The sequence below is a fragment of the Haliaeetus leucocephalus genome, unplaced genomic scaffold (assembly GCF_000737465.1).
Source record: "Haliaeetus leucocephalus isolate CR32 unplaced genomic scaffold, Haliaeetus_leucocephalus-4.0 Scaffold83, whole genome shotgun sequence".
Taxonomy (NCBI): Eukaryota; Metazoa; Chordata; class Aves; order Accipitriformes; family Accipitridae; genus Haliaeetus; species Haliaeetus leucocephalus.
Genome location: NW_010972519.1, coordinates 278,015 through 291,889, shown reverse-complemented (window position 1 = coordinate 291,889; position 13,875 = coordinate 278,015). Strand labels below are relative to the sequence as shown.

Here is a 13,875-nt window from a genome sequence, read left to right as displayed (position 1 = left end):
TTTGTCAAAAGACCCACAGAAGTAGAAAAAAGTGAATCAGACTAGTAAAGACATGCTACCAAATACAAATTGAGCAATTGTTGGGTTTTTTAGATGAGTGCTTGTATGCTTTGATTAAACCGTTCTTTGTTTCAAAACAAAAATACCAGTCTGGTATGATCCTTACAACATCCTTCTTCTCCCATATAGTGTTTTCCTGTTGTTTTGTCATCCCACAATGTACAGCTTTGTAGATACTAGTGGGGGGAGCACCAAGGTGGTAGAGCAAGTGAGCAGTCCAAAGTCATTGTGATATGATGGAAAGATTTGAAATGCCTCAGTTGGAAGAGGGGAAGAACTCAACCACAGGAATTGATTCCTGGGTGAGAAAACTGATTCTGTGAAAGACTGGGTAATTTCTTCACTTGCATCCAGTACCCTTTCTGGTGTTGAGCTATTCACAATGTTGAACTCAAAGACTTGTGATTGGAAAAAACTTTCTTCAAAAAAAGATTCCTAACGCCTCACAAAATGTTTGAAATCCTTAAATTTAACTTATGAAGATGTCATCTCTCTTAGTAGTCTGCAGGAAATGAGGGGTTTGTTTCCTTTGCTTCCATCCCCAGACACATCAAACTTAAGTTAAAAAAAAAACCAAAGACCCTTTAAAACTTACAGGTGCTTAAGCTGCTGTAATTTATTTCCATAGCAAGTTTATTTATGTTCAGTAGATGCTCACCAGCTTCCTGAAGTGGAACTTAGTCTTCCAGGTCTCTCTGTGAGTCTGTCTAACCAGGGTGCTTGAAGGATAAGAATAAATAAAGATTATGAATGAAAACTAACAAATAATGTAGATAAAAATCCACACAAGACATTTCTCCCTCTCCTTCAGATGTGTTTGTCTTCTGGGTCTCAGCTGAGGGAGGCCCAGCTGGATTCAGTGGGCTGAGCCAAAAGGCAGGGTAATGTAAATTGCACTCATTTAAGAAAAAGCCAGGTGATGAGGCTTTGGATTTTAGTTATCTGCTAGGCACTTAAAAGTTCATGTTCTGTGGGTAAAGATAAGAAAATGCATTATTCAGTGGAAGGCGTTAACACTTGAGAGAGATTAAGAAATTTGTAATCGCATCTTGGTCTGAGAAGGTAAGCAACAACAACAAAACAGCTTATCAAAATATGCATGCTCTGTCAGATGTCAGTTTTGAGTCTGAAGGCAGTACTGTCTGAAATGAGAACTTTGTAAAGCTCTGCGCTTGCTTTTGAGGAGGAGAGTCAAGCCTTATAAAAGCATGAGAAGTTCTTTGAAGGCATCTACATGTCTGTGACTATTGTTAGCATAGTAAAAGACTTTCTCCAGAATTGGGAAACAACGGGTTGAGTTCTGTTGTTTTTTGCTTAGTCTCTACAGAAACAATGACTGAGGTAAACATACCTACCAAGAGATTGGGAAAAGGGAAAGGTGGAACAATATTTTCCTCTTTTTGCAGTATAGACTTTGACTTGTATACAATAGAGAGAGAAGACTTACTTCAGTTTATTTTGGTATACATATGTGATCATGCAGTAGAGAAGGAGAAAGATTAGTGAAATATTAGTGAATGTGCTTTTAGAGACAACTTTTTTTGAAGTGTCATCTGCCAAAAACCACATAACCTTTTCTATTACCAGGCAAAGAGGCAATCAAACAGTTATCTGGAAATATTAATTTTAAAAGAAAAGTGGTCTGTAGAAGTGAACTAGTTGTTGAGACTGGGGAAGGTGGGGAATGCCATGTCCTTGGGCTATGTCAAATGGCTTTTAAACAGTAGTCAGTCCCTCTTTCTCTCTTTAAAGTCAGAAATTGTTATTCCTTAGGTAAAGGTTGTTCTCTTGCGGAATGATGTTAAGGTGCTAGAAAATTTGTTAAGTAGTCCATGCAATTTTCTAATTTTAAGCGGGATATTTTAAGGCAGACCAAAGGCAACAACATCTACTTATTTAGCAAAGGCAACTTCATTCACTTTTAATATCTACTTTATAGTGTACAGGAGTGCACAAAGAATATTGAAATCCCAGCACTTTTTATGTTTTTAAGTTTGTGGCCTGTATGTGTTAATTTTTAATATTTGATTTCTGTAAATTTATTCCCGTGGCAGAAAATTAGTAGGTAATGGATGGGAATGCAAAGTACTTTTTTACCTGCTTTAACTGTGGCATTTGGGTATTTATGTAACTGAATAATAATAGAGGACTTGTATAAACTGTTAATTGCAGAGAGTTTTTGCCTCTAGTGTCATAGGATCACTGTAGTCTTAATATTTTATCAGGTTGCAAAGAAACATGTGGTATGAGCTTCGTAGAGGTTTACTGTGTTGTGACTAACAATGAATTAGTTTTAACTAAAACAATTTTGATAAGAACAGAAAACTTTTATAAACTGTTGTTTATATCATTTTAAACATTTTAAAAGAAATTTCTTTGACCATATGAAAACTACATTTTAACCTTTAAAAATTAGGTTTTCCGGTAACCTTTTGGCTACTTAAGCTTTATTTTCCATTTACTTTTCCTGAGTACGTACTACATATTCACTGTGATTATTTTTGTACTATGAGAGCTTCTTAAATGTTGGAGTATTTTGGAAGGGACAAATGAGGTTATGAATTGAGCATCCAGGTGGTTGGTTGTTCCATCTAGTTAAACTAGATGCCCCTGTGCCAAATTATTTCTTTTCAAGGCTTCTCTCCACACAAAATTCTGCTCTGAGCAGGGCATCTTCCCTTTTAGCAGCTGTACAAGTTTGTGTGGCAGAAGGGTGTGTTCTGGTTGTATACAGGATCTTTCCCTCTTCCTCTTAGCCAGGCAGGTACTCTTTCACTTTGTGTAAAGACTTGTTCCCTCTACTGTCTGGAGGTAGAAGAAATAGGTGTTTATAATTTCTTCTTTCCCTTCTGGCTGCTAATGGCAATTATGACAGATGGTGTTGGAGAGACACATGTAGAAGTGTGTTATGTACAACATCTCTTTACAACATTCTTGAGCTAAGGCTGTCAAAATCTGTTAGATGTTCCTATATCATACTGCAGGCACCATGTCCAAATTTTGCTAGATCTCACTTCAGTGTTGTTACGCTAAGCAGCCACAAAGGCATGCGAGAGATCTTCTTCTGCATAGAGGTGTTGAGTTCTAATAAGTTTGCCATCAAATTTGTAGTAGTAGTGGACCCTCATGTTTCCAGACTGCACAAGTATACAAACACAGCAGACATAATTCCCTGCACTATAAATAGGAGATCAGGCACTGTAAACCATGAAATGTTTAAGAGTTCAGCCACCTAGAGTTTGACTTGTCAAGAAGCCCTAGCTTTTTGTTCTAGTTGACCACTCAGCCTTAACTGCTTTTTCCTTATGGTTTTTATTTGTTCTGTAGTTAGTAAAATATATGTCTTCTCTGCCTGATGCCTCCATTTCAGCTGTGCTCTGCAAGTTAGGGAGGATATTCTTCCATCTATCCTGTTGGCATCACTCTGAAAGACTTGATACAAGATCCTTGTTCCTGAGTGCTCATTCGCTGTGAGAGATTTTTTTTTTTTTTTTTTTTCCCCCTCTCAAGAAAGAAATGTTCTACTGGACTGATTATCTCCATGCAGTTAACCTGTCTTGTCATATTATCTGCCTGGTTTGATTATTGGAGATACTTAAGGATTCTGCCAAGCTTCACCTTGTACTTGGGTTTTGGTTTGTAGCGCAGCCTCGATCTGATGATGTTCTTTGATAGCAAACTTGAGTTCATTTCTTTAAAGAAAGGGCTTTCTTCGTAACACTAGTATTTGTGAGAAAGTCAAATCTAGATACTGTTTTAAAAGTATTTTCTTTTTTAGAGTTGCCTTAGTTTCTATCCAAGATTTTAATGAAACTTGGCAACCATATGCCAGTGTGAAACCAGCAGGTTACCTGTTAGTATTCTTCCCTGATCCTTTGATTTGGGGCATTTTTGCCTGTCATGTGAGAACAGTTCCCATCATTTACCTTGCACAGAAGTACTACTGTGTCTTACTACTTGCATGGCTGTCATGGAAGCTTTTGGAGAGAAAACATTTTGGTGTGATAGTTTTTTAGTAATGAGTCTGGAAGGTTCTTGGGAGCTTCTTCCAGGTGATATAATCCTGAACCCCCACTGTGGGGAACACCGATGGGGATGAGCGTTCTGAGAAGGAGGCCACTGATCAGTGGAGTTCAGGTTTTGCTCCAATGCAAATTCCCTTCACTGTGTCCTTGCTTTCTTCGCTGAAGTGCCTGGAGCTTTGAGACCGAGAAATGTGCTTCACACTTCTCAGCCACTCATGAGAATACTGGGAAGCACAAGGTAAATGAGTCATGTAGGGCTACTATGCAAGATTTCAAAAAAAAAAACCCAAACAAAAAACCCCCCAAACTTCCAGGGCTGATTGCTTGTGGCATATGTGTTAAGGTGAAAATTCATCCATTTGGTAAATAATTTGAAATTCTAAGCTTTATTTGAGAACGTTTGTATTATCGGGACACAGGTCTCAGAATTCTATGCAAACAGCTACTACATATGAAACATGTTTTCAATTAAACACAAAAATAAAAATAATAAAATGAAACCATTAACTTTGTTAAATTGGAAACTGCTCAGAATTGCTCATTTTTGGGAAAAAAAGTTAAACTTTTTTCTTATTCATGGTGATATCAGAGTTCAAGGTCTTGTGATTATACATGTGATGAATGTTCAGGATTTTTGTAAGTTACATTAAATGTTGGAAAACAGGTATTGTGAAAGATGCTTATGTCAGTTTGAAAACCTTGATGTACATTACATGCTGTTTAACAGTATTTTACATTTATTTAGGTTCCTCTAAAGAAGGAGGAGCTGGAGCTGTGGATGAAGATGATTTTATTAAGGCATTTACAGATGTTCCTACTGTACAGGTAAGATGCTGTGTGTACTCATGTTTGTTTTCAACAATATGCTACTTGCAATACTATGGGTTAGCCTACTTTGAAAATTTCTGTAATTCTACAGTCTTGTAAGCAAGTGTCGTTCCTTCATTCTGGATTTACAGTCTCCATGGAAAGGTCTTTACTTTTTCCAGTTAGGTATCAAAAAGCCCACCTTTGCTTTACTGTCCTACTAATTATTATCACATTGTGTTTAAGCTAAAATCCATTATTGCTTTTCTTCATCTTTTCCAGGGAGCTACCGAAAATAGTTGTATGTTTTAATAAGAAAAAGATTTACATAACATTTGGAAAATTTAGGGCTGCATTTTCAAGGGATAATCAAGTAATAATAGTATAGGCAAATAATTTAAAAAGCAAGAATTGTATTTTCAAACATGCCTGAATTGTAATGATCCACGTATGGCATACATGTCCTTAGCTCTAGCAACACTTAAAAAAATTAAATCCAGTGACTTATTTGAATACTAATGAATCTGGTGCATTCTGAGTTCTTAGTTGAAAGAGCAGATTTTAATTTGTGTTCTTTAAGTGTGGGAATTGCACATATTTGGTACTTTTCATACAGTTGAGTCATGTAACATGCTTGTATCTCTCTTGACCTATTTTGAGTAAGTTTTCATTGAGCAGCTGAGGTGCGGAAGGCAAGCAAAAACTCAGTAAGCCATAGTTCCCAAGCACCAGAAGGAATTTGTATGACTCCCTTTTCTTGATGTGTACTTTTGTTCTATTTTTATTTCCCAAGATGATAGCATAGTTATTTGTTAGATATCATTCTGCAGGCAGAAATACTGTCTGCTTTTATGAAGGAACGCTCTATGTCCATGATCCCTGTCACATCAAGGAAATCTTTGTCTTATGCTTAAAAAGCTTTATGTTTCTTTGCCTCTGCAAACTGTGTTAAGAATTCTTTGGAGGGCAAAAACATGGAGCTCTTAATATCATTTATCCCCATTATGTTGAACAGGGCCATATTCCACAGAACAGAAAATGCGCTGCTTGTAGTTCAAATGCCTTAGTATTTACAGTCCCAAGCAGAGTTCTCAAATCACTCAAGTTGGTTAATAACATTGCAAGTACAAAAGTGGGTAACTCTATGTCATTGACCAGCACATGTGATTTTCTGTCTGACTGCTGGATGACCTAGGAAGGTAGGTCATTCCTAAACTACTAGAGATGGAAGAGAAAGACACACTTATCTTTACTAATCTTACCCGAGTTGAGGTGAGGAGGCAGGGGAGAAATGTGTAACTGACCTCAAAATAACCTATTTGTTTCATGGATGAGAATGTAAGAAAGACCTGCTGACCAGGGGGGTCAGAAAAAAAAAGTTGTTTCTTTAGTATCTGTAGGAATAATGACTTCCTGCTGTCCAATTTCATGCTTCTGGTTGTGGACAATCTCTGATCTTTCCAAAAAGAAGGGTAGATCCCACGGTCTGAGACCATGTTAATTACTAAGGAAGGGAGAAGTTTCTATACTAGACCCTGTGGAGAAAGAATGTTTATGACCTGTAATTTGCCAAGTTACTCTAAAAGGAAAGGAAACTTGTTAGAATGGAGGGAGGGAGTTGTGTGTACATTATTGGGCCCATTCCTGTGTCTTTATATTACATTTGTGGGTTTCAGTAGTGGCTTCATTGAAAGTAAGGAAGGGAACTATATTATGGAAAAACAGATCCAGTTGTGAATCAAGATTAAGTGCATCTGGATTAATCAAGTAAATTGAGGTTACTTACAGTGTGTGTATGTTTAACTCATTCTTAAAAGCCTCCCATGGTAGATATGGTTTTGCAGTAACCTGTTCCAATGACTGGTCATCACTAGTTTTTTAGGAATATCCTATTGTTTACTCATACCTAGTTTGAAATCCCCATATTGGAAATACTTTCCATCTGTACAGTTATTACTCTTATTTATGTTTGAGCTTTTAATTTTTCTGTTTTTGATGTTGCACTTACCCTTAATGGGGGGTGGTGGTGGTTGCTGTCTAATAGGTAACAGCAGTTTATGAAGAAGATGAGTGATTTTGAGATGTAGTCTGATGGGATCTGTGTGCCGAAAAGATAAGTACTGTGGTGAGAGGATTGTGCCTTCATAGTTAAGATGTCAACCGTAATGTTTTTACAACTTTGTTTATTTGCCTTTGCTTAAACTGAAGAAAATTCTCTGTTGAGGTTATTAGGAATAACTCCCATTAGTAGCTAAAATTAGTTTTGAAACAAATCTAGTTGTTTTCATAAAAGTCATATGTGGGAACTTCTGAACAAAAAAATGTCTTGTGTCATTGACTGAACAAGGAATTTCATCTTGGCCTTCTAAAAGCATAATTAAGGGCAGGGAGAAAAGAAATTATTAAAATATTACCTTTTATTCCTCTGAAACTAATGTAGGTATGGACAACCTTGACAATTTGGGATTTTTCAGTGGAATTACAGTTTTAATCTCATGACAAGATAAAATTATGCCATTCATTAAATTCCTCATTACAATGCCAATTTGAATAGCAGAAATTGTGTGGGTCTAATTCTGTTTGTGCCAGGTAATTAAAGAAAAAATTAAATTCTTTGCCTAGGCATGCAAGTAGGGTAGGCATAAACCCATCGTACATGTTGCTTCTGTGTTTGTCTGTTGCCTAGCATGTTTTAATCCTGTGGCGGTAACTATAGCACATGGTCTCTGATAACAGACAGGCTGCTTCCCTTGGTGGTACGCTTCACTTCTTTGTGATAAGCTGGCATAGGCTGCTGAGTTGGCAGAGAGATTTTTGCCTTTCCTCTTGTAGGGTTAGCTTTTTGCAAGTTAAAGCCCTGAATTGGAAAGGAGACGTAGGAAAGATGGATGATGGTAAAAGGGGGAGACTGAGGAGGATGAATTGTGTCACGAATTCTGATGGCATTAGGGTCACCATAATAGAACATTGCATCTTTAGTTAACTAGTGACTACTCCCACTCATAAAAGGAAAATAAGAATTTTCTTTGATAATGGAAATTTAATTTGGTAAAAACGCTTACCGAGACACACGTAATATTTATTCTTAATAGAACGATACCTATAGAATTACTGTTAGAGTAAATTAGTGTTGTGTAACAAGTACCATATGCTCCAAGTATATATAATGGTGATACAAAACTCATGTTCGATTTTGCAGGCAGTGGAGTAGAAAGTCTGTTACACTTGGACCCACTGTTTTCATTAAATCATTTACTCTTTTTAAGTAAGTTATGCATTAGATGTTTATTGATTTCTAATGAAGAAGAAAACAGTAATCATGAGGAATAGCTTTTTGTTTTTTATGGATACAGTTGTGTCCCCTGTATAGAACTGCAAAGCAGCTTCCACAATGTACCCTGGAAAAGCTTACACAACTGTGTGGTAATAATTTAAATTTTATTGGTAAAGCATATTCGGAAGTTGTTCTCCACATGATAGTGAAGCTGGCCTAGGTGTACTAACTTGTGTCTTTCTGAAGCGATTTCTACAAACCAGATATGCAGGTGTTTTAGAGCATGGATGTCTTCCACCTCCTCAATATTCCAGCATGAAATCTAGAGGCCTCCATAACCATGTTCTGTTAAAGCATTGGAATAAAAGTAGATGTCAATAGAGTCAAGGTCCCGTATCTATTATAAGTGAAATTCATTTGATATGCTAAGGAAATTGGAAAACTAGACTGTATTTGGAATAAGTCTTATAGTAATTTCAAGTTGCCCAGGAAAATAAGATATTTTCTAGAAAATACACATTCAGCTTAACTGTAGATCAGAAGAAAGATGTTCCTGAATCTTTTTACAATAAAATAAAAGATGCATATATACATGCAGATCTGTGTTCAAGAGACCAGTGTCAAAGCTCTTTAGCAATTCATGCAAAGCAAGGTGTCCTAACCACTGGTCCTTATTTCCTCTACATGCTCTGTGCTCTTGCACATACAAAGATTATGTCTTGGCCTTAAATAAATAATGAGGGAGCATCAGGCACTACTATTTAGGTGCTATGTAAGTTATCACGCTAGCCTCCAGCTTTCACTCTAGAAGGGTATGACTTTCCTTGAAGTCCTGAATCAAATCTGCCAGCCCCATGTGGATATCTTGGATGTGGGCAGATGGCACCAGATGCCTCTGTATGGACAACTGAGTTTTGCCTGATATGTTTATGTAAACAACTTTTGATCCAAAAAATTGGAAATCTTTAGCTGAAAAAAAGTTTCTGAAAAAACTCTGGCCAGATCAAGTTTCTGGTTGGTGATTTGCTTCATATGCTCTTCAACTTGTTCTCAATCTAGGGGAAAAAACCCTTTAAATTTTGCATATGCAGTGGAAGCAGAAAAGAGCATCCTGTGGCTTATGTCCAGGAGAATAGAAGGGAGGTCAGTTTATTTCTGACGTTAATAATACATTTTCATGACTCGTTTTTTTATTTTCTTCTTTAGAAATCCTTTGTTGTATGTGTGCAGTTATCAATAAATGCATTCATTAATGTATTACCAAATAGTGACTGATGCATGGTTAGATTGGTCAGGCTTCAATTTTGCTTGAGTTACTGTGTAGTGAGAAGAGAACTCCTATTGGAGGCTGCCCCTTACATTTTTTACAGACTGCATAAGTTAATAAATAGTGGGCTTGGAGCAGTAATACATACGGAAGTTATGGAAGTTTTTAATTTATTTTTTCAGACAAATTTTTATTTTAGTGTTGACTAGCAGCCCACTTAGGTCCTCACAGAGCCATGCACTCTTGTAATGCGGAAGACAGTCCCTGTCCCAAAAGAGTTGCATCAGGTTAAAATCTGTTGGTTGAGTTTCATTCTAGTAGTGAGTATGAAAATGAAATTGAATTGCAATAATATTGCAGCAGGTTATCTAAACCCCTCTGCTTGTACTGAATTACCTTTTTTTTTTTTTTTTTAATGGAATTAATGACATTCTGGATATGATTAGCTCATCACAAAGGTGGAAGGTGAAATCTTGAGGAAAATGTTGATTCTTCAGCTTTTCTTTTAATGAATATTCACTGCTCAGTGATATCCTCAAAGCTTTGCCTTAAAATGCCTGTTTTATACATACAGTTCTGTGGAACTTTTAGGGCAAGATTTTCAGAATTATAAGTGTATTTGCAGTCTTTTCAAGCTATTTTCCTTCATCAGGTTACCTGGGATATTAACAATATAAATTTTCTAATTTTTTTAATACTTCAGATCTATTCTAGTCGAGAACTTGAAGAAACGTTGAATAAAATCAGGGAAATTCTCTCAGATGACAAACATGATTGGGATCAACGAACTAATGCGGTAAACTTTTTATCTGGTTTCAGGTTTGGGTGGGTGTATTTCATAAAGCACAGGCAGCTAGATATTTGAAAATGTTTTTTGTTGAAGTAATTACACTCCAGATAATCAAATAAATTTTCATTTTAATTTTTAAACCTTGAATATCTGTATACAAGATAAGTTTGAGCAAGTATTTTAAGAAGGCTGAAATACATTTTTGCTGACGTTGAAGTGGAAGCTTTTCTAAAACCCATCATGTATGTTTCAGTGGGCATTTATGCAAAATTATATATTCTGCAGGTAAACTGCTAGCATTAGTACCTCTTGTGTGCAGCTATAATAAGTTTCATTTGCAGGATTAAAGTCTTTGTGTGTACGTAGCACTTAAATTTTTTTATCAGGTTTATGGCATCTTAGTGTTTGGAAACAGGTATGTGAACAGAATTATGTATTCATATATTTGGAGACTGGGATCTGAGACTTTTTAGCTCTAGAATTTAATAGATTTTTTTTTTACAGTTGTTTAAATTACTGCCATATATTTCAAAATGATGCTTTGCTTTAAAGACGTGCCTGTGTACATTTTTGCAATGAAGTTGTTACTTTTTTAGTTTGAAATGCATATTGGTAGTGTCCTGAACTAAATGCCTTAAATTTTTTAGCTGAAGAAAGTTCGGTCGTTGCTTGTTGCTGGAGCTGCACAGTATGATGGATTTTTTCAGCATTTACGGTTGTTGGATGGTGCTTTCAAGCTGTCGGCCAAGGATCTCAGATCCCAGGTGGTTAGAGAAGCATGCATTACTGTAGCGTAAGTACAGTTCATGTGTGTTTGTGTACATTGGTAGATTTTAGTATGAATTTGACTTAAAGGTGCTTTATCAGTGTTGCAGAAAAGTTTATCTTGTTGGGCTGCTGTACATTATGACTGATAAAGAGTCAAGTCAGCATCTGAAGCCAAAGAAACATTTAAAGGAATTTATTTTTTTAGGTGATATACATAGTTGATAATCCTGTAACGATGGTATGTGAAGAACAAGTTACCATCATTACACCGAGTACTTAGTGCAAGTTAATATAAATGACTGTAAGTAATACTGTAGTACTGGGGGCTCATCTTAGGAGCAGTTATGGTTGAGTGAATGGCACAGCACTTTACTGTGACTGCTTGTAATAACAAAATGAGCTGCCCTGTAGTGGTTTGAACATTGTACATTTTGGTGAGATAATACCTTTCATGTCCATGATAATTTTAGAAGCTGTGGCTGAACAGAAATAAGATATTCACCCTTACCATCTGGGGACTCATTAAATTCAAGGGCAGCAGGAAAAAGCCTTATTTTTACACCAGAGTAGTCTTTCCACCTTCCATGTTTTCCATGGCTTTTTTTTCATCTGGAAAGACATTAATGTACCCACTGATTTTCAGCGGCCATCTGTAACAGATATGCCCCAGAGTTCACCCTTGCTATTTTGGTCTCCTGATTGAACAGACCATAGGACCTGTTGGAGCATACAACTGTTCTTGCCAGGGAAATCAAGGCTTTGAGAAAATAATGCTAACCTTTCCTAATGTGAAGTCAGGAGTAGTGTACAAGTACTGTGTAAATGTCCTCATCTAGGCCTAAAAGCCTGGAATTCTTCTTGATCCCTAAAACTTAGATATATTTGATGTGTCGTTTGCTGCTGACTGCAAATTCTTTTTATATAGTCTCTTTGCATGGAAGAAGTGTTTGTTGTCACCACTGGACAGTTAAATTCCTGTCTGTTGTATGTGTTTGTATATTTGTTAAAACTAAAACCATAATCTCTAATAAGCAAGGGAGTCAAGTTTTATGGTTGGCTAATTGTGATAAATTCAGTAATTTTGCCTGCATTCAAAAGGGAGAAAATCTCAAAACAATAATTTCCATAAGATTTTAGATAGTTATACTCTAAAAGTGTGTTAAAAAGAAGAAATACTATGATATTTTATGTGGACGTGAGATTTTTAGCCTTTCAAATTGTGGTATTTGTTTTTAATTACAAGAAAAAGTTAATAGTCTTCAGCCTCTTAATGTGTCTACTAAATAACAAAAATACTCCATAAATGCCACATTTCCAATGAGGCCAGGACTTGGAAATCATGAAATTAAGAAATTCTGTTGTTTGGAAGGATAAATCTTTAAAATGTACAGTGAACTTTGTTATTTTAAGATTAAGAAATTAATTTTTTTTAACAAGTTTTATTTCTTTTTCCTAAACAGCCATCTCTCAACTGTTCTGGGAAACAAGTTTGATCATGGCGCTGAAGCTATTGTGCCTACTCTTTTTAATCTGGTTCCCAACAGCGCCAAAGTGATGGCAACTTCTGGGTGCGCAGCCATTAGATTCATTATTCGGGTAGGTGTTCCTCTCTCACTTTGCTTGCTAGGAATATTCAGGTGGTGGCTCTTAGCGGAGGTAATAACAATTCTGAAATACAGGATTATATATCATTCTTTATTGGAGAAGTAATTTTTCTCACAGGTGGACAAATATTACTTATCATTGAAACCAACTGGCAGCATTAACAAAGTAAAGATGGAGGAATAATTATGAAAAGCAAGTCTGTTTTGTGGTTTTGTTTGCGTTTCTTTTTTTTTTTTTTAGTGTGTTAATTGTAAAAAGGCAAGTGTGTTTCAAAGGGTAACTGCTTTTAACTGCCTTTTTGGAAAACACAAAGTTAAGCTAGTAGTCAAGAAGCTAGTAAGAATTTTAAAAAAAAAAACAAAAAACAACAAAACTATTTCTTTTTATCAAAAAAAATGCAAAACATAATAAAAAGAAATTCGACCCATAGAATTAATGATAAAATTTTGAAAGAGGCCAGACATACGTGGACCATTCAGAAAGCACAAGTTCATGGAAGAAAAGCCCAATAGAGATTTTAATCCTCGGGTTTAAGAACTTTCTAAGCTGAGTCCTTAAAGCTATAGCATATAGAAGAGGGGAATGCTGTATACTAGCTGGTTTTTATTGTCTGTTCCTTAAGCAGCTGCTACTGACTGGTGTCAGAAGCAAGATGTTTAGCTAGATTTTTGGGACTTGTACCGGTATTTTTGTTTCAAATAAAAGTGGGAGGTTGCGTGTAGTTTCTACATTAAAAGCTGTGGTGTTCTTAATGCTAGGCACTTACTGCTATTCACTATGATCTCATCTGTGTTTTAATTTTGTACTTTTCCAACAACTTAAGTGGTTTAATCACTCACACCTTTTATTGCCATCCTCAGTATGTTTTGGAATCTGTACTTCGCCTACCCATGCCTCTGAGAATGTGCTCTGAGACTTCTGCATTACCTTTACATGAGCACATGGGCTAAGATCCACTGGCATTTTTTCCCCAGACTCTTACAGTGTACTGTGAGATGGCTAATGGCACAGAGTTGAGAGTGCAGGAATATCCCTTATGCAGGATGATTGAAGTTGTAAGAGAAGACGAACATTTGCACTAGTATTAGATGAGCTCAGGCATGTAAGAAACTAACCCTGTCTTGTTGTTTACAGGAGCCAAATCAAGCAGCAGAAAAGCAGCATGAAATAAAAATTCACTGATTATATTAAATTGGCTTTATTAGTTCAGTTCAGTTGGAGAAGAGCCTACACATCGGCTATAGCTGCCCTGATTTTGTTTAAACTTCTGTTATTCTTA

General features: G+C 36.2%; 1 protein-coding gene across 9 annotated transcripts in view; it reads left to right on the top strand.

Moving 5' to 3' along the window:
• CLASP2 (cytoplasmic linker associated protein 2) overlaps positions 1-13,875 on the top strand; it is a 151,135-nt gene that overhangs the window by 71,873 nt on the left and 65,387 nt on the right. For all 9 annotated transcript variants that reach the window (XM_010582318.1, XM_010582312.1, XM_010582335.1 and 6 more), the window contains exons 9-12: positions 4,831-4,910; positions 10,137-10,229; positions 10,871-11,016; positions 12,452-12,587. In XM_010582318.1, the coding sequence (XP_010580620.1) occupies positions 4,831-4,910; positions 10,137-10,229; positions 10,871-11,016; positions 12,452-12,587 (455 nt within the window). The remainder of the gene's footprint in view (positions 1-4,830; positions 4,911-10,136; positions 10,230-10,870; positions 11,017-12,451; positions 12,588-13,875) is intronic.